At 46.6% G+C, this 22790-nt stretch overlaps 1 protein-coding gene across 1 annotated transcript in view; it reads right to left on the bottom strand.

Moving 5' to 3' along the window:
* Positions 1-22790, bottom strand: part of LACTB (lactamase beta) — a 184986-nt gene that overhangs the window by 125212 nt on the left and 36984 nt on the right. The window contains exons 3-5 of the mRNA XM_086959447.1: positions 8859-9049; positions 3402-3473; positions 2834-3131 (exon numbers count right to left, since the gene is read on the bottom strand). Of these exons, the coding sequence (XP_086815573.1) occupies positions 2834-3131; positions 3402-3473; positions 8859-9049 (561 nt within the window). The remainder of the gene's footprint in view (positions 1-2833; positions 3132-3401; positions 3474-8858; positions 9050-22790) is intronic.

The following is a 22790-nucleotide window of genomic DNA, read 5'->3' on the forward strand; positions in this document are numbered from 1 at the left end:
ATATCTGTCAACTGTTAAGCAACAAGGGTGTGAGGAGGGGAAGCTCTATAAGACTTCTGCCAGTGACCAGGGCTGGAGGCGAAGGCCTGCCAGTCTCCCAACTGAGTAAGGGGACATTGAAGACCACCTGCCCCTGGAGCAACAGTGTCTGCCTGCTTGCTGTGAGCCCTATGGGGAAGAGAAGAGCTGGAGGGAGTGAGGTACACAAGGGGATCCGGGAGAGTAGATCCCTGTAGCAAGGAGTGGGGAGATGGATGCTACACCGATCAGGTTGTTCCCTGTGTGCAGGCTTACATCAGTGACCCCCCTTTATGTGAGAGGAGGGCCACTGTGAATTGAGCAGTGTGTTTTGCTGCACCCATCAGGCTGTTGCAGGTGTAAGTCGATGACCCTTTATGCCAGAGAGCCCTCCGTGAAGATTTCTGTGCCGATCAGGCAGTCACCGGTGTGCAGTATCAGTCGGCGACCCCGGATGCCGAAAGGGCCCACCCCGAAGAGGAACCTGATGCTTTGTCGATCGGGCCATCGCCCGAGTGAAGAGCAGGTATGGTCATACCCAATGCCAGAGGGTACCACTGGAGGAAGACAAAGAGTGCAGTCCAGTGGATGCTATCGTCATAAGGAGAGGCACCCACTCCACCATCCTATAGAAAGACCAAAAGAGACTTACTGTTGCATTGGACGAGCACCGAGAACACACAGCCGAGGCTCTGCAGAGCTGCGTGTGTGATACTCACCCGAGGAAGCAGCCGCACCCATGAGAGAGACGCTCTTTGAGACAGCGGTTGGACAATCATTGCTAGTTCAGGTGAGATGGAACTACAGGCCAGAGGGCCCAGGGGGAACTTGTCTGCCAGATAGTGCTTCTGCACTTTTTACTTTTCTAAAAGAGTCGAAGTAGGACTCCTGACAGTCAGACTGCTAGCGGGCACTAACATGAATGTCACCAACAGTGAATGGGGAATAACCACTTCTGGCAATTGGCAGCAAGCGTTGGGGCGCCTAACACTTGGATACAGGTGTGGCATTGACCATTTCCAATTTACGCCAGCAGTATAGTAAGTCCAAAAGGCCAGTTTTTACACACAAGTCAGCACACATAGACAACGGAGAACACAGGGTTGGGAATTGACCTCAACACCATGTCAACAGATCAGATGAAGAATGTATGTAGGGAGGGTTCTCAGGAGTAGGGACAGAGAGGTCCTTGCTTATTTCATTAGGGATCAGTTTGAGACACTAGGTGAAAGGGAACGGGCTGTAGTGGACTCTGGGAAGGTAATGATGTGATGAACCCAGGAAGAGAATGCTGTGTATTCAGGCTCTAGCACCCCCTCAGGACAGATCAATTCCAGACATGCACAAAGTGGGACCCCTGATGCATTTTCTAGAGATTTACCAAGACCCTCACCACCTTTAGTTTTTAGAATACCTCTGGTGTATACATCACCTTGAATTTCTAGGGTACCACTGTCACCAATTCCAGGCGTGAATTCCTTGGGTAGGTTGAGTCTGGCAGAGACCCCAAGCTTGAAGTTGACTACAGAAAAGGCTGAATAAGAGGTGAAGGCCAGAGAGTTCAAGAGTGAGAAGGTAAGACTAGCGGGAACAAGATGAGAGGAGGCAAGAATGACAGGAGGAATGGACCCGGGAAAAGAAACTACGAGAGAGGGAACAGAAACAGAGAGAAAAGGAGGTGATACGGAAAGAGTGACAAGAGAAACAGGAGTAAAAGGAAAGAAAGCTGGAGAGGGGAAGGATAGCTCTTGAGAGAGAGGAGCTTAGGATGGCAGCAATAACAACATGAAGTAAAAGGCTTTAACCCCCTACAGTTGGGCCCAGTAGCTCCTGCTTGCCCTCTGGGCCTCTGAACAGGGATCTGATACATTGTGTACAAAATAACAATAGGTTGAAATGGGATTAATTAATATTTTTCATATAAAGTAGGGGTGGCATAGCAGAATCTAGCAGCTCTTGCAACCTTTCTCACAGAGTGGATTTGGAGAATATGACAATTTTTAGTAGGAATGTAGCCTTGATCTCACAATAAAGGTGAGACTGCTTCGAAAAAATTATTAGAGTCATATTCGAGGAAGCTCTATGGCAATATTTAGAAAACTAGCCTAATATCCCAGTAATGTATATATTTTGGATTACTGTTTTGCTTTTGATGTTTTGTTATATATTTGCGGATATACAGACAGATAGACATACAAGATTGATAGAGTTGTCTCAATATTACAATGTAGTATGTGGTAAGGCAAAGATTGCAATCAATAGCGTTAAGAGGTGGAAATTGGGCACGTTAATGAACTAGAGCACATCACTGGATAAATTAGAACAGTATAAATTAAAGAATTGTGGATTTTGTACAGTTGTAACATTTTTAACACATTTAAATATGTGCCCATTTCCTAGTAACATTTCCTAGTTCCATTTTAGTTGTAACATTTTTAACACATTTAAATATGTGCCCATTTCCTTCTACCTTCACCAATTAAACACCTGCAATGAGATAACAGAGCATAAAACTTGTATCCACTAAAACTCCTAAATAGTAGCTGCATTTGTTTTCATACTAAAGACAGAATAATCTTTGTGATCATATGCAACTTGGATCGTTATATTTAATATGGGCAATGATATGCAAATCCGTGGAATAAATGAAGAACCTAACTCTTCAAGGAAAAAAAGGCGACTTTACTGAGCATTCAAGGTCTCCAGAGGTCATGAACCCATCCCATTAAAAGTTGTGAGAAAGCTGTTATTTAACCTGCTATCTTCCCTGCTAACTGGGAACAATTATGACGTTTAAAGAGCTTCAGGAGCTTACCTGGTTTAAAGACCAAAGGATCATTCTTAAACAGCTTCAGAGACTCGATCACACTTTCAAATTTTTCTTTCAAGTAATACTCTTCTGCATCAAATTCCTTTTCTTTTTTAGCAAGTGAAGAGCTCTGTCCTTTACTGTCACTTCCCCGGTCTTCCTTGGCTTCGCCAGCGGTGCCCTTTTCACTGGTGTGATCTGCTTTGTCCTTGGCAGCCTCCTTGCCTTTTACATCTTCTAGGGTCTTCAAACTAGTGGCATCTTTGGCTGATTTCGATCCTTTCTTGGAAATTTTCTCTCGTGCCTTGTTACAGTTTTAAAGTTTGCATTAGATATATTTAATATCAGGTCACAAACTACAATGAAAATTGCAGAATTTGTCAGAGCCTATATCAAGACGTATGTTTATTTTATATAGTGTCTAAAATACTTAACTCTTTAGGGTTTTAAAATATAAACAGAATTTCACAATCATTACAAGATACTATGGGAATCAGCTGGTATGACAGTAAGCAGGCTTCTATTGCTTCCCATATGGAAATACTTTGGCGTTAAACAATTTATTATTGCATACCTTAGTTAAATCCTTTTCATAATGACGAATCCCGCTCAAATGTGAGACCAACAGTCTGGTGGTAATGGTGACCTGCCAAAACCAAACACAATGACCAAATTACAATCCTTACTTAGGAATATGTGCGCTCTTTCTGTGGATTGGGTGATAGCCCACGTCACATAGTTTGTTTACCTGCTTGGATGGTCTCTTCAGCCCTCAAGATTTATTTATGTATTTTTTTTTTGGATTTGTGTAATGTTGTATTATGAAGACCTAAACACAAGGGCAGTGAAGAGCTACACAAAGAACAGAACAACATGCATTAAAACAGTATAACAAAGGCATAAAGCGAAAGGTGCAGCAATATTGCAGTAGAGCAGACTAGACCCTGGTGTTCACTATGAATTAGATAAGAAAGGCAATTATATTAAAGTGTGAAGCAACAGTCGCGTGCGATAGGATAGGTGGCCGGAGGTATGTCCTTGGAAAGTAGGCAAATCTGAGAAGGACTAGTCTAATATCTTGGATCCCTTTGGTTTGGGACTTTCCAGTAAGAGGCATGGCATCGCACTTGTCATTCTTTCGTAGTGTAGTGCTTTATGGTTCACCCAGGTCTTTTATGGTATATAGTGCAGATCTTTTAGCATAGGTCTGATGACGCCTCTCCGGGGCGATTTTGGACTGCTTCAAAGTGACTTCCAACAGCGCTTTGACACCTCAGCATAGAGTGCGCTGAATACATTCTTTTCATTTCATTTCAATCTGATGTGGCTGAATACAGGTTGGCCTTCAGAGGTGAGATTATGATTTTGGAAGGTTTCCTAAATTGCATTCTCTCCATCGAGGGGAAAGTACCATAGTTTGTAACTGTGTTTGTCTTGTCTTGGTTTTTCCTAAGATGAGCTGGTGGGATATTTTGTTTGCAATAGATCAGCAAACTGTTGGCTCTAGTTGAAGTATTGATCAATTATGAATCCCAGATATCTGGCAAATGGTACAAGTGACTGTAAGATGCCTACCTAGAAGGGGCAGTGGTTGAGCCAATTCTTTACTAGTGGCTGTAGGAAAGAAAAGTGATCCCAAGCAGTTTAGGATTTTATCTGATATGTTGTTTAAAAGGTATTGAGGGAGAAGTGTGGCTCAATGGTTAGAGGCGGCAGACGCGGAAGCTGAGATCGGCCCGGGACCAGGGTTCGAATCCCAACGCGGCACGGTCTTGGGTCAAAATGTCCGCGGGCCTGATAATTCTCGCCTCGGCGCCTACTCTAACCTTGGGTTCCACTCTGCAACTCTGGGCAATAGCTTGCTTAATCTTCACAACAGCCCCTTCAACGCAGGGGATGCCTGGTCTCACCTTGGGGGTGCCCAGAAGGGACCATCTCACAGGGAAAGCCTGGACGGGTTCCCCAGCGGTATACAGCGCCAGGACGCCCGCGGTGCGGGCAGCTGTGCGCTTTACAAGTATACAACATTTACATTTACATTTACATATGTCAAAACCTACAGAATTAACCCAATGTTGAATAACAGGAAGAAGCGGTCATGGTTCATAAACTAGAGACATTCCTGGCCTGTTGATTCCTACCTGGTGTTCTGGTAAGGTTCAGTTTCAAATATACAGTTTCCAATCAGGTCTGAATGAGATCCAGATGCGTGTTTAGTGGATAGGTGTCACTGGAGTATTGATGCATTCCTTAATCACTGTGTTTCCCCCAAAAACTTGGATGTTAGGTGTCAACTGGCTTGGCTGAATTATGAGTAAAACTCTCGTAATTGTAATAGTGTAGAGCAAATTGACTAACTAAAGCTTTACCAGTGTTAGTTTTTAAAAAAAATATCTAAATCTTGAGAAGTCTTGTTCAAGCTATTTAGTTGAAGACCTCATGAAACTAGCTAGGATGTGTTTCTTTTTTCCTAAAACATATGCTTATCCCTACACCCTTTGTGTCTCATTAATTCATAATATTTATGGATTCTTGACTGCAGGATTTTTTTTGATATTTTACTTGATATAAACAACTGAATCCTCACCTTAATTTCAGCTGTTTCTAAATGTGGTAACTGTTGCTCATTTGTAGGATTTTTATGGTCAATAAAATACTACAAAAAAGAAAAGAAAAATCTCATACAATGTAATAGAGGGTCTGATAACTTGCTGTGTGAATCCCTAAATTGAAAATCGGGAACCAATAGCACCAGGATGATGGTAAAATGAGGGATGGACAACCATACCTATCAGTTCATCAAGGAAAATGATGCTGGAGAAAAAACATACCACTAACTGTGGGAGCTGAACTGTGGGAGCTATTTTACATTTTAGCGAGACTCTGTACATGAAAGTAAGCCAATTCAAGGCAGAGGCATGCCACACTTTCTAGTTTCCACTTACATCCAAGAGGACAGGCATTCAAGGACTCAGGAGAAACAGGTGTAGTACACCACAAGTCTGTTGAAAATATATTGTTTACATTTTTGTTTTCAACTAAGTGATTTATGACTAAATATGCATTAAACAGGGAATACTGGGCGTTATTTATATACAGTGGATAGAGTTAGTCTCCAACCCACTCCTAGGATGAGGTACAGGGGAACTGTGACATGCATTTCTGCTGGCTTGTGGAGGTACAGCCTATGGCAGCTGGAGTGGCTTCTGGGGCACTGAGGCAGCAGTGTTACTGTTTATACTTGAACTTTCCATATAAAAATGCCTGGCAACCTTCTGCATTGGAGTTACTTCTTGCCAAATCAGTTCGCTTAATGTTGCTTTGTCCCACAGCTCTTTATTTTCTTTTATTTTTTAACCATGACCGTGTTACTCTACCTTTAACTTGTACCTTGACCAGGATTCTGGATTGTATTTTCGCTGTACTGTTTGGCTTGCGTTTGCACCCTTTCCTACCTTACTTTCTGGGTACCTTCTAACTTGGGCTCTTAAAAACGTTGCAATGGCTTCCTCTCCTGTACGGCCTTGGGTTCGCAGCAGCCTGAAACCTTGAAGTCGGTAAGCAAATGCTATTGTTATTTCAGATGGACTACGTGCGTGCATATGCTTGTAAATGCTGCTACTATATATGTATGTGCTTCACATACATTACAGAGCGCGTTCAACCTGCTGAAAACGCCAACATGCATAAACCGCTTTTGAAAACTTGGACTTCGACAAACCTCTCCTTGAAGCGACTATGAAGTCCTGGCTGTCTTTTTCTCCCTCCCTCCCTCCCATTCCCCTGCCCAACAGCATTTTGTTCTGTTCGAAGTATTCCTCTACGTGCTAGCAGAACCACATTCAGGCATGTGGGCAGCTGTCAGACTGTACTGGGTACCGGTTAGGACTACTGAATTACAGTAAATAAGGCATGGCCTTGTAGGACGCAAGCAAGCTGTAAAAAAAAAAAAAAAAAGAGAAGCTGTTGGCTCAGTGAAGGTTGGGTGAGAAAGCTCACATGAGCATTCCTTCATATAATGCTTTTTTAAGTAAGCGTGGGCTTTGCTGACAATGATGCTAAAAAAAGTCCTATACTGGTGGGTTGCAAGACGATTTTTGGTAGGTGGGGAAAGGAAGATGCTGAAAGGTCATGCTGAATCTCTTCACCGAGTCAAGTCATTGTATTCTCTTCAACTATTTAAGCAGGCTGGTATTTCCATAATCATGGTATCTTCTGTATACTGCTTCTTATCCAGTCGTTTTGTGGGAAGATGCTTACAAGTATATTCGAGTGTCTTAATTTCAAAGTGAATGCGGGCCGGCGTGTCCTTCTACTTCTCAACCCGATGTATTGCCCAAAACACAATTCTTGTACGCCTTTCAGAACCTACCCCTTCAACTATCCCAAAACTTTGTTCTCTGCACTAGACGGGGTCATGACATCATTCTTGTGGAAGGGCTCCAGACCACGTATCACTCACGCACATTGCCAGCGGGACCCGACGATGGGGGCCTGGGCATGTCCAACCTCTATCTCTATTACCTATCTGCCCATCTTCAATGACTGGTTCAACCAACGTGGGTTGTCGGATCCCGCTTACAGAGTGGAACTCACACAGAAGAATGTCTCCCAGATCAAGAGTATGCTTTAGGGAGCTCTGATCCCCTGCTCCTTGACTACGGTGACCCGGGTGTTTTTTTGGCATGGAGATCGGTCGGCCATGCGACACGTAGGTTGGGGGTCCAAGGTTACGCAACAAACTCCACTCGGGCATGGCACATGGTTGAGAGAAACAGCGTCCCTTAGCGTCTTTCGACCCTTAGACTGTATTGGCATCACAAGGCTGGTTGATGTCTGGTCAGGGACTCATAAGGTCCTTTCATGATTTGCATCCGACATATCACCTCACACACTCCCAGTTTTATAGGTATCTCCAGCTCAGACACGCACTTGCAGCCCATGCACTCTCCCCGGAACCCCTGCCAGAGAGTAGTCGATTGAAAGCCAAACTGTTGATGGGTCACTTAGGTAAAGTGGGGAATCTATCATACATTCGTTATAAACTTGCTTGGGACACTAGATCACCTCAGGAACAGATGGGAGGAGTGTGTGGGACCCATGGAGGATGAAGACAGGAGGGATGCACTAATGGCCCATGGGAACTAACTACATCAGCCAGGCTGTGCCGCATCCAAACAAACTATCTCTGTTTACCTATCCCTGCACCGCCTGCATAAGGCCAGTCTTCCCTCACCCCCATCTTCCCCTGATGCGGCAGGGAGCCAGCAGATTTGTACCACATGGTCTGGGCCTGTGAGGCCCCATCTACCTACTGGACAAGGGTGGTTGGGGAACTATCTGGGGTTTTGGGCCGGGGGATTCCCATGTCACCCACACTGATTTTACTTGGGTGCTTGAGGGGACAGTGGGTACAAGGGCTGAAAGGACCTTCTTGTGAACAGCCTTCCTAGTGGCCAAGCGCAAGATTGCCTCACAATGGTAGGCTAGTAAAACCCCACCCTGGCCAAATTGAGGAAGGGGTGAACTGGGGCGCCCAGCATGAGCAGGTGGTCCAGTAAGCCTGTGGGTGCCCCTGGAAACATGCCAAGGTATAGGGGAAATGGCTTGGGCAGTTGGCCTAACATGATGCACTGTCTTCTCTCACGCCATCCATGTAATGTTTACTGTGTGTTGAATGTGTTGCCCCATGTGGATCTCGGAGCTTGTATATTTCCTGTTGCTCTATGGTATGTGTATATTTCATGTTTTACCAATGAGTTGGTGTTTAAACTGGAAAACACAATAAAACTGGTTTATCAAAAAAAACTAAATCTTCAGTGTTATATTTTCTTCTTTATTTATATACACTGTATTATCTGTTAACATTATTTAATTTTCTAAGGAGTCGGAACCCCCTGAATGGGATTCACTGACACCTCCCCCCCCCCAGGGGTCCCCGGACCACAGGTCAAGAACCGCTGTTCTAGACTAAATACAGCACCTTGCATTGTAGTTTGAATATAATGAAACAACAAGATTCAACTCCTACCTTTTCCCCTTCAAATTCTTTTTCAGGGAATTCTGGGACATACTTCTGTACAGGAGCATCCAAGTCCAACTTTCCTTCTTCCCAGAGTTTGGCAATAGCAGTCATAGTGAGACTTTTGCTGATACTTGCAATTCTCATGACTGTCTCAGGCTTACATGGCACACGATTCTCAACATCAGCAAATCCCATACCTGGTGGAAGAAGGATTGTAGTGAAAAAAGCTTTACAAATCAGGGTCATAAAATTGTACGAAAACACCAACATCTGGCATAACGGAAACAGGTCTCTATTAAGTGACAGACAACTAGAGATAGTGGCTGAATGTGCTCACTGCCTAGTATAGTGGCCTGGGTGTTGAAGTTGGATGGGATCATCTTCAAATCAGGAGCATGAAGCCGTTCAGATAGGAGGTACGTTCTTCGTTTCATGTTAGGCCCTTCAGTTACAGCCACTGCAGGTAGGACCGGCCAGTGCTCCTTCCTCCCGCCAACTGCCGCAGGCCCTACCATACACCCCAGACCACACACTAATATTCTATTACATCATCCCCTCTCAGCATTGCAGACACCAGTTCATGCAGGGAATGTCAAAACAGGAAGCAACGCATCTCACTTTTTTACACTCAACAAAACAAAGAACACAACTTTGCCCCTAAAGTACAAAAACATTAATTCACAATCATTTAATCACCAACATGTCTAGCTTACACATTCATTTAATAACAACCTGTTACGCCCTCCAATACCCAAAGAGACACACAGAAGCAAGACATGAGACCCCCCCATACCTCATGTCAAACAAAGATTCTAGACAACGACTACATTGTGACTACCATTGCACAAGGGTCCAAGTCATGCAAGTCTCAAGACCACCATGGACATGAGGCCCTACAACGTTTGCATACACACAATGATATCGAACAACTATGAACGCAGGATATCAAATCACAGATGTGGAATCATGTGAAAGCCAAAGCCAGGAACCCACTGGTTTCCTTCAACAAAAATGTCCCCGAAATGTCACCATCATCCCTAAGTCTACACATTCAAGACACAAAAAATGGGGAGTTTGACCAAACATCAGCTTAATTCAAAACTCATTTGACCAGTCTCCAACACAAAACCTTACCTCATAACTTTTCGTGCACAGTTCCCAGACGTCCACATCACACCATAAAACTATGCAGGTGACAGAGACACAACCAACTCTCACACTTTCATTGCATTCTACAAGCAACACTGAACAACACACTCCAAACACTCTCCAAACACACAACACACTCCAGACAACACACACAAATGTGCAGCTCAGCACTCCAACATGTCAACATCCAGTCACACTACCCGGCCCCACCAACAGGCCCAAGAGCAGGTAGAATAAAGCACTTAATCTGCACCCAGTCCCACTCCTTCAGGATGTCTTCGAAAACTCAATGATGACAGCCTCCAGTAGATGCATACTCAAAAATTGACACAATACAACTCAAACATCAAACACTAGAATAGTTCAGCAAGACAACCATGGACTGCAGATCATGTTAAAAGCTTAAGAAGTGCTCACCTAAAACACACTAGAGCTACATTAAACACTACAATTCAAACACAACACTGACAAACTCCATTACATGCAAAATGAATAAAAAAGAAACACAAGACAATCAGAAAGATATTCTGCCTCCACTACCATACATTTGTAAGATTTTCCTATTTGCACCGGATGACGACGGAACTTAGATCATACTCAGGCAAAACCTATGACTATCAACTTCAACATCACAGAGCAAAACACTTCCATACATTTTCACTTCAAAGGCTACATCCTCTTGCAAATGCATGCAACAGGACACATCTCTTCTCCCACACTGCACGCATAGGGTACTCTCTCATGCAACTTCTCATACAGGGTAGTTAGTACTCGTCCTCAACTTAGCACATCATGACAAGTTGCTTCCCCATGATACTTTTAACAAAAGGGCACTACACTTCCCTAACTTTACATACCATGGGTACTCCCCGCATGCAAACTTTAACGACAAGGTACTGCTCTTTCTCTACTCTTCCAAACATCTGAGAATCCTGGGCATGCACAACCAGTGTTTACACAACAACATGCAGATAGGTAGTACATCTTCCCCAAACTAGGCTCCATATGGAGTTGAAAGTAAATGCTCACACTGTAATCCCAAAACAACCTACACAGTTAATTAAAATTTCCAACCTGTCTTGCAGTACTAAGCATTCAGCATTACATAACCATTAACAAACTGCCATTCCCAAACAAAAGGAGTCAACTTGCACAGAAACCTACTAACACAATGCATACATTACTAAAAGAAATGAATAGGGTGCATGCCAATATGCAAGAATAACCTACCAAATTGTCCCCAACTTAATGAACGTTACTGTAAGTGAAAAACAAGGCACATTTCTCAGCAAAAGCACACAGACTAATACTAACTCCACGATTGCCCAAAAATCCTGCTGAATAATTACCTGAATGTCATTTCAAAATTGCAAATGGACAAATGCTGGGAAGGCAATAATTTTAACTTCTCCAGATTTCAGGACACAGTATATTATTGAACAGTCTCATTTCTATCTAAAATGTCAGTGGAGATAGTCTTACATCTCTTTCTAAATTACCAGGCGGTCTTGGGAAATCTGTCCCATCAAACCTCAGATTACTACCCTCTTTCATGATGTTCAAATCTACATAGCCAATGCTCACCCCCCCCTTCCCCCCCCCCCCACCCCTATACCCACGTCTGGAATCCAAGACAATGTTGATGCTCTGTCATGGGTAAGTTGTGACACTATGCTTCCCAAAACTGCACCCTTTATCTGGAGCTGTGCATGGTCACAAGCCTTTTGTCCATCGACTTGACCACAGCACTAGCAGGAGGAGCTTTATCTCCTCCGGTCACTCCGGGATGGGCTACAAAATATGCACACTGCACACAGGACTCTCCAAATGCATGGTCTAGCATTTGTCACGGTCAACTCTATTGATAAATGATAGTGCACACTCACCAGCTGTCACCTTTGAATGTATTGTTGCCTGAAGCGCCATGGTCATTTCAAAGGTTTGCATACTGTAAAGAAGATTTCCTGCCTCTTCAGACTGTCCTCCCAGTGTTGTCCGTATAGCAATTTTCATTAGCCCTGTCCAAAGGCTCAGGACTAAACACTGGTACACATGAACTCCTTTTATTACTCCCCTCAGCTGGCTTCTCGTCAGACTTTGCCAACCCTTCTCACTAGGCTCCTCTGCCCAGAATTTGAACTGACAGCACTTGCCTCTTCCTTCTCATAACAGGCCTTCTCCTGTGCCAGAAATCCCAAGTGCCACCAGAGTCTTGAAGTATTTTCACACAAGATCGTAACAAATTTAATGTTTAGGTTAGCGGGCATGGTCTTTACACTGGAGGCTGAAGCCATTCATGTAGGGCGTGAATTATTAATTTCATGAGGACAATTCGGTTACAACAACAGCAGGCAGGTCCTGCTAGGGCTCCATCCTCGCTCCAACTGCCCCTATGTCGCAGCTTCCAAACCAGACCCACACACTAACAGTCAATTATATCTTCCGCTCTCAGCATTCCAGACACCAGTTCAAATATACAGGCATTGGGAGTACAGGATACTATATGTTGCATACAAACACTGGGAAACAGGCTGGAGCACAATGCTTGAATTGTTGGTGCCAAACCATCCATCTATTAGATAATGCTTACGGACACACCGGAAATTACATCTGGACGACCTGGTATGTGTTCACTGTCTTATCAAAAGTCACATGACTTAATAACTCTGAAAGACTCAGTTAATCCTTGAAACCAGTCCTAGTGGAAGAAGCAGACCAGAAAGGTTGACGGTTGGGAAAGACGGAGAGACTGGAAGAAGGGAGAGACGTAGTCGGGAATAAAACCGAATAAGAGTTAGATGGAGAGACATGGAAAAATAGAGGGAGAAATGTATGTACAGAGACGGTATGTGATGGGTCGTATATGTTCTCACTTCCTGTGATATCATCAGTGGGACGTCACAGGCTGTGTGATATCCCTTCCACTATTTGTTTGTCATGAATTGACATTGTTGGCGTCACCTGAGCTAGTAGAAGGGCCCATTGGAAGATGCTGCATAAACGTCCTTACTGGTGTGTTCAGAGGTGCCTGCAGTTTGCATTTTAAATCATCACCTTCTGGTCCATTGTGTTATTACATCAGTCTAAGTAGGGAGTGAGTGCTTCGCTTACAGTTAACATGTTTCACTTTACACACTTAAGGATCGCTTTAATTACAGAGCGCTGTAGACAAATCCATACATGCAGCCTTTCTGAGCCATCATTGTACCATCCCTCTCTAATCCACCATCTCCGCAGACCCAAGCACACACCGCACTCCCCCTCTCCACCAAAGTGTGGCTTTAAGTTTCCACAGTACGCCTTTCCGTGTCCCTGGATGTTCAAGATACTTAGGTGTCTCAGCCCGGGCCTCGGGAGTGTGCAGGCTCATGCTGGGAGTCAGTCCCTCCGTTGCAGCCAGACGCTGCAGACGGTGGCTGCTCTGTCTGGAGGGGTATGGGGGGCAGCTGGGGGCGTAACGCAGGCGCCTGCAGCACCTGCGGCGGAAGGGGGCTCCAGCCATTCAGGGACCATCAAGCCCTTCAGCGGGCACTAATTCTGCCCAAGACGAATAAATATCGGAGATACTTATGGGCGGTCGTCAACATATTCTGTAGTGTCTGTGTGTGTGTGGGGAGTGAGGTGGGGGGGGTTTGGGGCATCATTTTAGTTAGGTCCCTGTGGCCAGCGCCATGCTAGCAGCGCCTGTTCCATGCGGAGAGCGGTCTCAAGAAAGAAATGACGTATGGGTAGAGTTACCAAAGGCCACATAGAGAAGAAACACGCCCACCCACCTAAGAGAGGGAACACGCCAGATCCTCTGAAGATGGGAAACACACCAGACACACCCAAAAGGTGACACACGCCACACCCGGGAGGTGACTAGCACTGCCGGAGCCCCACGCGCCCTGCCCCTCTTTTAAAAGCAGCTACACATCTGGGCCGGGGAGGAGACCTGGGAGGGCGAGGGCTGCCCGCGCATGCGCGGTACCTGGAACTTGTGAGTGTTCTGAGGCTTGTGCCCAGTGGCGGCGAGTGCATACTTCAAAAGCCGCCGTACTTCAATGAGTGCTGCGCGGCTCAGGGAGGAGGCCGCCAAAGCGCGCAAGGCAAAAAAAAGCAGTAGAGCAAGTCCGGCGGGAGCCCACCACATGGTGCGGCCATAACAGGATTTGAGGCGAGGCTCCTGTAAGCAAGATTCAGCCCCGTATGTTGCTGCAGTGACCGACTGAAGACGCGAGACCAGCCAAGGAGAAGCGCAGAGTCCTCACAAGTACTGGTAAGTGGGGCATGTTGTACGTGTAAAGCACGCCACGCTTGGAGCGCACGTGCGCAGAAAAAAGAAATTGCCTGAGGCTGGTGAGGACGGAAGGGGGACAGGGGATGTGCACATCGCGTCTCTGGACCTGCGTGTTGACGGGCGCGTTCACAGTTGCAGTCCGTCCTGCACGTGAACATGTCCTGTCTCCCTTCCAAAGCAAGTCAGTAAAAAAAGATCTCGCTAGCGACAGTGCTTTCGCACTGCGTCGCTAGGCGAGACCTAAAAACAAATTCCATGCCTGGTGAGAGTGTGGAAATGAGCCTGATCATGCTCGAAATTTAGACCGCCAGTACAGTGAATACTATCAAGCACTATGTAAATGTTACATATGGAGTAGTACCTTACTCTACCCCCCCCCCCCTGCCTCCCCCCAAAACACATTCTTCAGGCCTCACAAGGAGTAGTAAAACACTATGGAGCTTATTTTTCGTTCACAAATGGGCCGATTTTCAGAAACGGCCCATTTTGAGAACGGACTAAAAAAGCCTTTTAGGATGTATCATCCCAAAAGGCCCTCACAAAATTTGTGATTCCCTAAATGGGATGTAGTAAGCACCAAAGTTGTGCGATTTCTCCTTAAGAAATATCAAATTGCCACCAACTTAAAGTTGGGCATGCATGTGCGCCACATGTAAACACATGCTCATTTCAGGGGTGCAACAGGGTATCCTTACGACACCCTTGCACCCTTGAAATTGTATTCACAGTTTGTGAGTACCTAATGGATACTCGCAAATTGCGAATGTCTTTCGATTCATTCCTATGGGCCTAAAGGCCCATAGGAATGAATGGGAAGGTATTCCTTAATTGTGGTTCGCAATTTGCTCATCAAAATTAAGGAATGCCAAGGAATCGCAAAACATTTGCGATTTTTTTAATTACATCTCGTTTTGCGATTCTCAAATAGTAATTCTCTAACAATTGCTATTTGAGAATCGCAATAACGGTATTTTATACATATGCCCCTATAAGAATGACAATACAATATAGGTATCCCATCCATGTCTGTAACAAGCCATCCAAGAGTGAGTTTGTGTACAAGCAAATTGCCCTTCTAGTGACAGTGCGGAATGTCAAAAGCAAAAACAGACATTCCTCTTTTATAATCGGAAAAATATCAAGTATTTAATTAAAAACAATGCGTCCCATTTCATAGGTATGACATTGATCACTAGGAGTACAATGAAACTGGGAAACATGCAACCTTTTTTTAAAAAATAAATTAATAAAAATAGAGCTAAATTGTAGGTGCTGCAATTGTTTTCCTCAGCAATTGCAATTCCAAATATAGAAGAATGGACTGCTTGACTTAACAGCCGTTAGACCAAAATATTCAAAACCATGGCAGAGGATGTTGTAAGAGGTAAGTCAGCTGTGCATGTGACAGCCCTATATTTATGAGATGAAAGCAGAGATTCTTAATGTATTTATTTTGGTAGCTCATAAGACACATTAATCACTCGAGTGTCTAGGTACCTGGAAAATTACCAAGTTCCGAGGAGGGTTGAGTAGGAGAGCACTGAAGCACTGAAATACTGAATTATGCGCCTGCTCCATGTCAACGAGAAATCCTTTCAGCTCATGTCTAAACTAAACCCGAGCAACAGGGTTACTCAAGCTAAAACCTTCACTTGAGAGAGCATGACATTTGAAGGGGCAGACCAACAAAGCTCCTTAGGAACAGATACAAACAGTATCCAACAGCTATGAGGAAGTGCCCTGTGAGCTGTGATTTTGTCAAAGCAAACTCAGTACTTCCATCATTTACCTTTGGAAACTGCAACCCAACAACCATGTTTGTACAGTTATCTTTGTTGTTGATATTCAGGTGTATAAATTGCACACTGTAGAAGATTCCGGGCATGTGGCTAGCGGCCAGCATGTCATATGCAATATCCGATGGATCTCATCAAAAGTCCACAGATAATCCTACAAACTCCTGCCACATCCGATGCCTAAAACACTTGAATCATCCGTGACGCATCAGGAGCAACAACAGGAGAGCCGGATGGCAAGTATCAACATTGCTGGGGGCCGGTAAACGCCTGCAACAGAGGACAGTAACAAGTCTAGCAGAGGATTGCAGGTGCATAGAAGAGCTGGGATGCACAACAGTGGTGGAAGAGTAGAGCGCAGTCTGGCTGGGCCACAGCCATGGAAGTGGTGGCCAGGTTGGGAAAGTAGTAACTCCTGGTCAGTGAAATTGCTCTCCCACCCTCGCAGCTCAAACATTAAGTGAGGCCTCCCCCGAGCCCCTGCACTCTCGAGTGTTAGTGTTCGATGACCTCCTTCACACGCAGGTTATACCTGCGCCTCATCCCTGGTGGTGTAGTTGACCTCTGTCTCCTTTCTCTCGCTTAGCTTTCCCTCTCCGTTTCACTTGTTTTTACCCTCATTTCAATCTCTCCCTCTCAGTCTCCGCACTTTTCGGCTTTATTCCACTCAGATTCCTCTTTTCTCCTTTCCACCCGTTTTCCCCGCCGCTGCTGCCCCAGCAGCCCCACCCCCAAGTACGACCAGCGCGTCTGTACCCATCCCAGACTAGCAACCCTGGACCTCCGTACCGCCAGCACTACAACCAGCGACACTCCAAGCACTCAACCCAGGCAGCAACAACAACTGCAAGCTAGCATCACCAGCTGCCACCCATGGACCCTTTAGCTTTCACCGATGCCGGCACACCTACAGCACCGCCAGGAACACAGACCCAGCACAACCCGCCCGCAAGAAAAACACCGAAGACCCTACAATTCATCCTCCTCAACGTCCGATCACTCCACAAACACCATCGAAATCTGGGACCTCCTTGACAGCACCACCTCGGACATAGCATTCTTCACAGAAACCTGGACCAAAACCACTTCAGGACCGGACATCGCCATCGCCATCAACCAAGGATACAAGATCTCCAGGACGGACCGCCTCATCTGCCCGGGAGGAGGAATCACCATTGTCCACAAATCTACCCTCCGCCTGAGGACACTCCAGATGAGCCCACAGACCTGATGGAACACCTGCACGTCAAGATACTGGCCAGTCCTACTACCACCCTCCGGGTAACGTTCAACTACCGACCCCCTGGACCCCGCGGACCATTCGCCATCTCCATCACGTATATCATCTTAATGCATGTCATCGCATCCACCAACTACACCCAGCTGGGAGGCCTCAACTTCCACCTCGACAACCAACTAGACCCCAACACCCCATCGTCCTGGACAACCTCCCCAACACTGGACTTCGCCAGACGGTGACCGAACCCACACACTCAGCAGGACACACGCTCGACCTCATATGCACAATAGGAAACTCCATCACTTTCAGCCACACCGCCGAACTCCCGTGGACAGACCAGACCATCGATGCATCCACTTCGTCTTCAGAACACCCACCATCCACAGACACCAGCACCTACGTAGAAAGTGAACAAAAATCACTGACGACCAGCTCACCTCCTCAATCAGCAACTCCACCCGACCACCGCGGAAGACGACGCCCCCAACACCTCCGCCCGAACTCTACACAGATGGATCACCTACAGAGTCAACACCATAGCCCCCCTCAAGAAGAACAACAACGCACACACCAAGAAGGCCAGATGGTTTACCCCCGAACTCCGATTTCAGGTGCACCTGGAGGAACTCCAAATCCACATAAGCCCACAACAACGTCAAAGCTGCCACCACCAGCTCATCAGAAACACGAGGAAAACTGAGATTGAAGACAGAATCTCCACACACGCACATAACAGCAACAAGCTCTTCAACATCATCAAGGAGTTCGCCCAACCCACCAGCAAGTTGACTGACATTCCCCTCCCTCACAAGACCTCTGCAACAAACTCGGCACCTTCTTCCACCGCAAAATCAAGAACATCTACGACAACTTCGACGAAGACAACCAACACACGGAACCCCCACCAGCCACCCGACACACTGGAGCCAACGATTGACAGCTTGACAGCCCTAACCACCGAAGACACACTAAAGACAATGAAGTCAATACCCTCCGGGGCCCCCACAGACCCCTGCCCCCACCACATCTTCAACAGAGCCGCTGACACCATCACACCCATGCTTCGCCACACCATCAACCGCTCCCTGGCAAATGCCTCCTTCCCCATTACAATCCGGCTTCAGAAAAAAACCACAGCACAGATACCGCCCTCCTCGCCGCAACAGACAACATCCACTCCCTACTGGACAAAAGAGAAACAGTAGGCCTCATCCTCCTCGACCTCTTAGCGGCCTTCAACATGGTATCCCACCACACCCTAATACGCAGAAGCCACAACGAAGGTACCCAGGACAAGGCCCTCGACTTGATCTACTCTTTCCTCTCCGGCAGAACGCAGCGGGTCAGACTCCCCCGTTTCCTCTCGGACCCTACACCAACCACCTGTGGAGTCCCCCAGGGGTCCTCCCTCAGCCCAACGCTCTTCAACGTCTACATGGCTCCTCTCGCCCCCATCGTCAGAACCTACGGACTCAACATTAAACGCAGATGACACCCAACTCATACTCTCCCTATCCAACGAAGCCAACGCAGCCAAACACAACTACTAAGAAGTCATATAAGCTGTCGCCAAATGGATGAAAAGCAGCTGCCTACAACTCAACACCGAAAAAACAGAAGTAGTCATCATGGGCCCACACCATGGCACCTGGAACGACACCTGGTGGACCACGCACGCAACCTTGGAATCATCTTAGACTCCGAGCTCAAAATGGACCGCCAGATCAACTCTGTCACATCCTCCTGCTATCACGTCCTCTGCCTCCTACGTAAGACCTTCAAATGGATCCCCCTCAAGCACAGAAAATATGTCACCCATGCCCTCATCACAAGCGGACTCAACTACGGCAACGCACTCTACGCCAAAATAAACGAAAACCTCACCGCAAGCTACAATACATCCAGAACGCCGCCACAAGACTGGTTCTCAACCTCCCACGAGACTGCCACATCTCCCAACACCTGTGCACAATCTACTGGCACCCCATCGAGGCTAGAATCACCTTCAAGATCCTCACCCACGCACACAAAGCCCTCTACAACACCGGACCAGCATACCTCAACAGCCAAATCAACTTCTAGGCACCCCAAAGAACCCTACGATCAGCCCAGCTCTCCTACGTTGGGGTCCCCGTGCCAGAAAGGCCAGATCAGGAGACCGCTACTTCTCCTTCCTCGCAGCCAGAGCATGGAACGCTATACCGCTCTACCTCAGGTAGACAACATTACTCCCCATCTTCACAAGAAACCATAAAACCTGACTCTTCAATAGAGCTCTTCAATAGACCCCTTTCTTGATGGACTGGAACCTGCATATTCCCTCCTCCCCAGCACCTTGAGCCCCTTACATCTGAGTATTCGCGCTTAACAAACCACTGATTGGCCCAGAGTGATGCCCTGCAGCCGAACCTTGGTCGCTGACAGCCCAAGCACAGTAACATGCTCATTTGCACCCCTACTTCTCCGGTCAAGAAGAAAAAGGAGTATGATGGACATAACCTTCGCAAGAAAAGAGCAAGACACTGAAGAATTTGAGGCACAAGGATAGCAAGATGCATCACAGCCACAAATGAGGATCCACCACAGATACTTGCCATATAGTTGAGGTAGCAACTACACGTACACTAATTTCAAATCCAGGCGTAGGCATTGGGAGAAGAAGGGGGGGGGGGGGGGAGTTGGGTAGTTAGGGAAGGGGAGAGGTTTGGGGAGGGGGAGGGGAGAAAATTGTAAAAGCAGACTGCAGACATACAAGCACAAGGATTTAAAATGCTCAGGGGCTGATGAGAGGGGCGGAAAACTGTTGGACGCCGCCCGACCTCTGGGTTGTGGGCCCATTGGCTGTGTAGACGGATCACCCGGGCTAATAATTGTTAATGCTTATGGTCATGTAAAGTGCTTATGAAAGTATGATATCTGTAAGATTTGGATCTGCAATAAAAACGATGTTAAAAAAAAAAAAATAGTTGAGGGAACAACAACCGTACACATACAGAGACTAAACTGTGAGAAGGGATGGCTTGTGAGTACCCCCAATGGGACACCAGCAGTTGAGAACCCACCTTGCACTAGTGCTATGGTTTACTGTGGAAAGATTATTAGAGCAACCTCAGAAGGTAATGAGCCGTGCCCAAACTTGATGTGTAGATTCACAGATAAGAGGGAGTTTGGTTGGGAAGGGTCCACCGAGGCTTTACCTCTGCTTTGCCTTAGAAGGCTGGTCACCAGAAGTGGAGCCAGTAGAGCAACATGTGTGTTACCGAGTGACTGGGTTGATGCACCTCTTGGCCTTACACATGTCAGTAAGCAGGAACTGATCTCGGAATGAGGTCACGATGGGGTCATAAGGAATCAACAACTGGGATAAGAAAACTCGACGCCTCAAACTCTACTCAGCACCATGGTGCAAGACAATTCTAATCAAGGATGCAGCAACGTAATAGGTTCGTGAAACAGGTGCATGTGGAGGAGTAACTTGTTGCTGCAAAGAGTGTCACAGGACAAGAACCAGGGGAAGTAACAGCACAGTACAGTGATACCATTGCCATTTGCAAGCTATTAGAAGTACTTGTAAAGTACTTGAAACATACATTGGCGAAGCTGGCTCAGCTGTTAGTTTGCAGAGGAGGTTGAGGGGACATGGCAAGAGCAGTTTTTGCTGGAGTGATTCACGTCCTATCATTGTTGAGCAGGACCACTTGGTATTCGTGCAGAAACTGTCCTCCGGCACTGCTGAATTTTCCTCTTCTCCTCTTGCAGTCAGAGATCAAAAGTTGCCAGTGCGACCCCAACCCTACTTAGCAATGTAGAGAACCACAGTACCAAGTTGATGTAAATGCTAATTGAGGAGGTGACTTGAACCTGGATGGCCTCTAAAAACAGGGTTTACTAGTGGGATATTTAGGCCAGTAAGCTTCTTCACTGACTGTGTTAAAGTAGGGACAGTGCAAATATTATAGACTGCATAAGCATCCTAGTGGCAATTTACTCCATACCTTCAACAATTGATTTTTTTTTCAACATATGACCAGGAAACCATACACTCCTTTATACAAAATGTTGGAGGAGGCATAATAGATAGAGGAACCCCGTGCACAATTCAGCGAATATATCACTGACTTTATCACCCCACACGCCCTCCCCTCTGAGGAATACATTCTACTGAGAGACCTCAACTTTCACCTGGAAAAGAGCAATGACAGCAACGCCACCTCCCTTCTGGACAATCTCACCTACCTCAGACTCAAACAACTTGTCACTACCCCCACCCACATCGCAGGTCACACACTCGACCCTATCTTCACCTCCAGCAAACATGTCTCCTTCAGTCACACCACAACTCTCCATTGGACGGACCACAGCTGCGTACACTTTATCTACAATAAGACCACAACTCACAACCATCCTCAACCTACTCTGCGAAGAAACTGGAACAAAATCACCATCGACCAGATCTCCTCATCGCTTCTTCAAAACCCCCCTGCCCACTCCTCAAACCCCGACCAAGCAGCCATTAACCTCACCCAATGGCTATCCAACAGCGCCGACATCCTAGCACCGTTGAAAAAACGTCAAATCAAACTAGGCAGCAAAAACGCCTCCTGGTTCAACGATGATCTTAAGAAATCGAAGAAACTCTGTCGCTCCCTCGAGAAGGCCTGGAAAAAAGACCCAAACACCAGCACCAGGGACGCCTTCAAAAACGCCACCCGCATACACCACCAACTAATCCGGTCTGCCAAGAAAGCCGCATTCAAAGACCGACTAGATAACAATGCCCACAACAGCAAGGAATTATTCAACATCGTCAAAGAATTTACCAACCCCTCAGCCACCTCCAACGACATTACCCCCTCTCAAGCCCTCTGCGACTCCCTAGCTTCGTTCTTCCACAACAAAATCGCAGACATCCACAACAGCTTCGACAACCGACCCGGAGACCAACCCACCCAACCTTCTGCAGGACCTTCACCCCCTTGAACATCCTTAATGACTGGAACCCAATCTCCACTGAGGACACAATCCACCTGATGAACTCCATCCACTCAGGATCCCCCACAGACCCTTGCCCTCACCACATCCTCAACAAAGCAGACTCCATCATAGCACCGCACCTCCGAGACGTCATCAACTGCTCCCTCAACTCCGCCACCTTCCCGGAAAGCTGGAAATACGCAGAACTTAGCGCCCTTCTGAAAAAACCCACAGCGGACCCCACCGAACTCAAAAACTACCGCCCCATCTCGCTCCTTCCATTCCCGGCCAAAGTCATCGAGAAAGCTGTCAACAACCAGCTCGCCGCCTTCCTCGAAACCAACAAATCCCTCGACTCCTCACAGTCCGGCTTCCGAGCCAAACACAGCACGGAGACCGCCCTCATCGCAGCAACAGACGACATTCGAACTCTACTGGACAATGGAGACACAGTCGCCCTCATCCTCCTCGACCTCTCCGCAGCCTTCGACACAGTCTGC

Source organism: Lissotriton vulgaris, chromosome 2_2, assembly GCF_964263255.1.
Source record: "Lissotriton vulgaris chromosome 2_2, aLisVul1.2, whole genome shotgun sequence".
Taxonomy (NCBI): Eukaryota; Metazoa; Chordata; class Amphibia; order Caudata; family Salamandridae; genus Lissotriton; species Lissotriton vulgaris.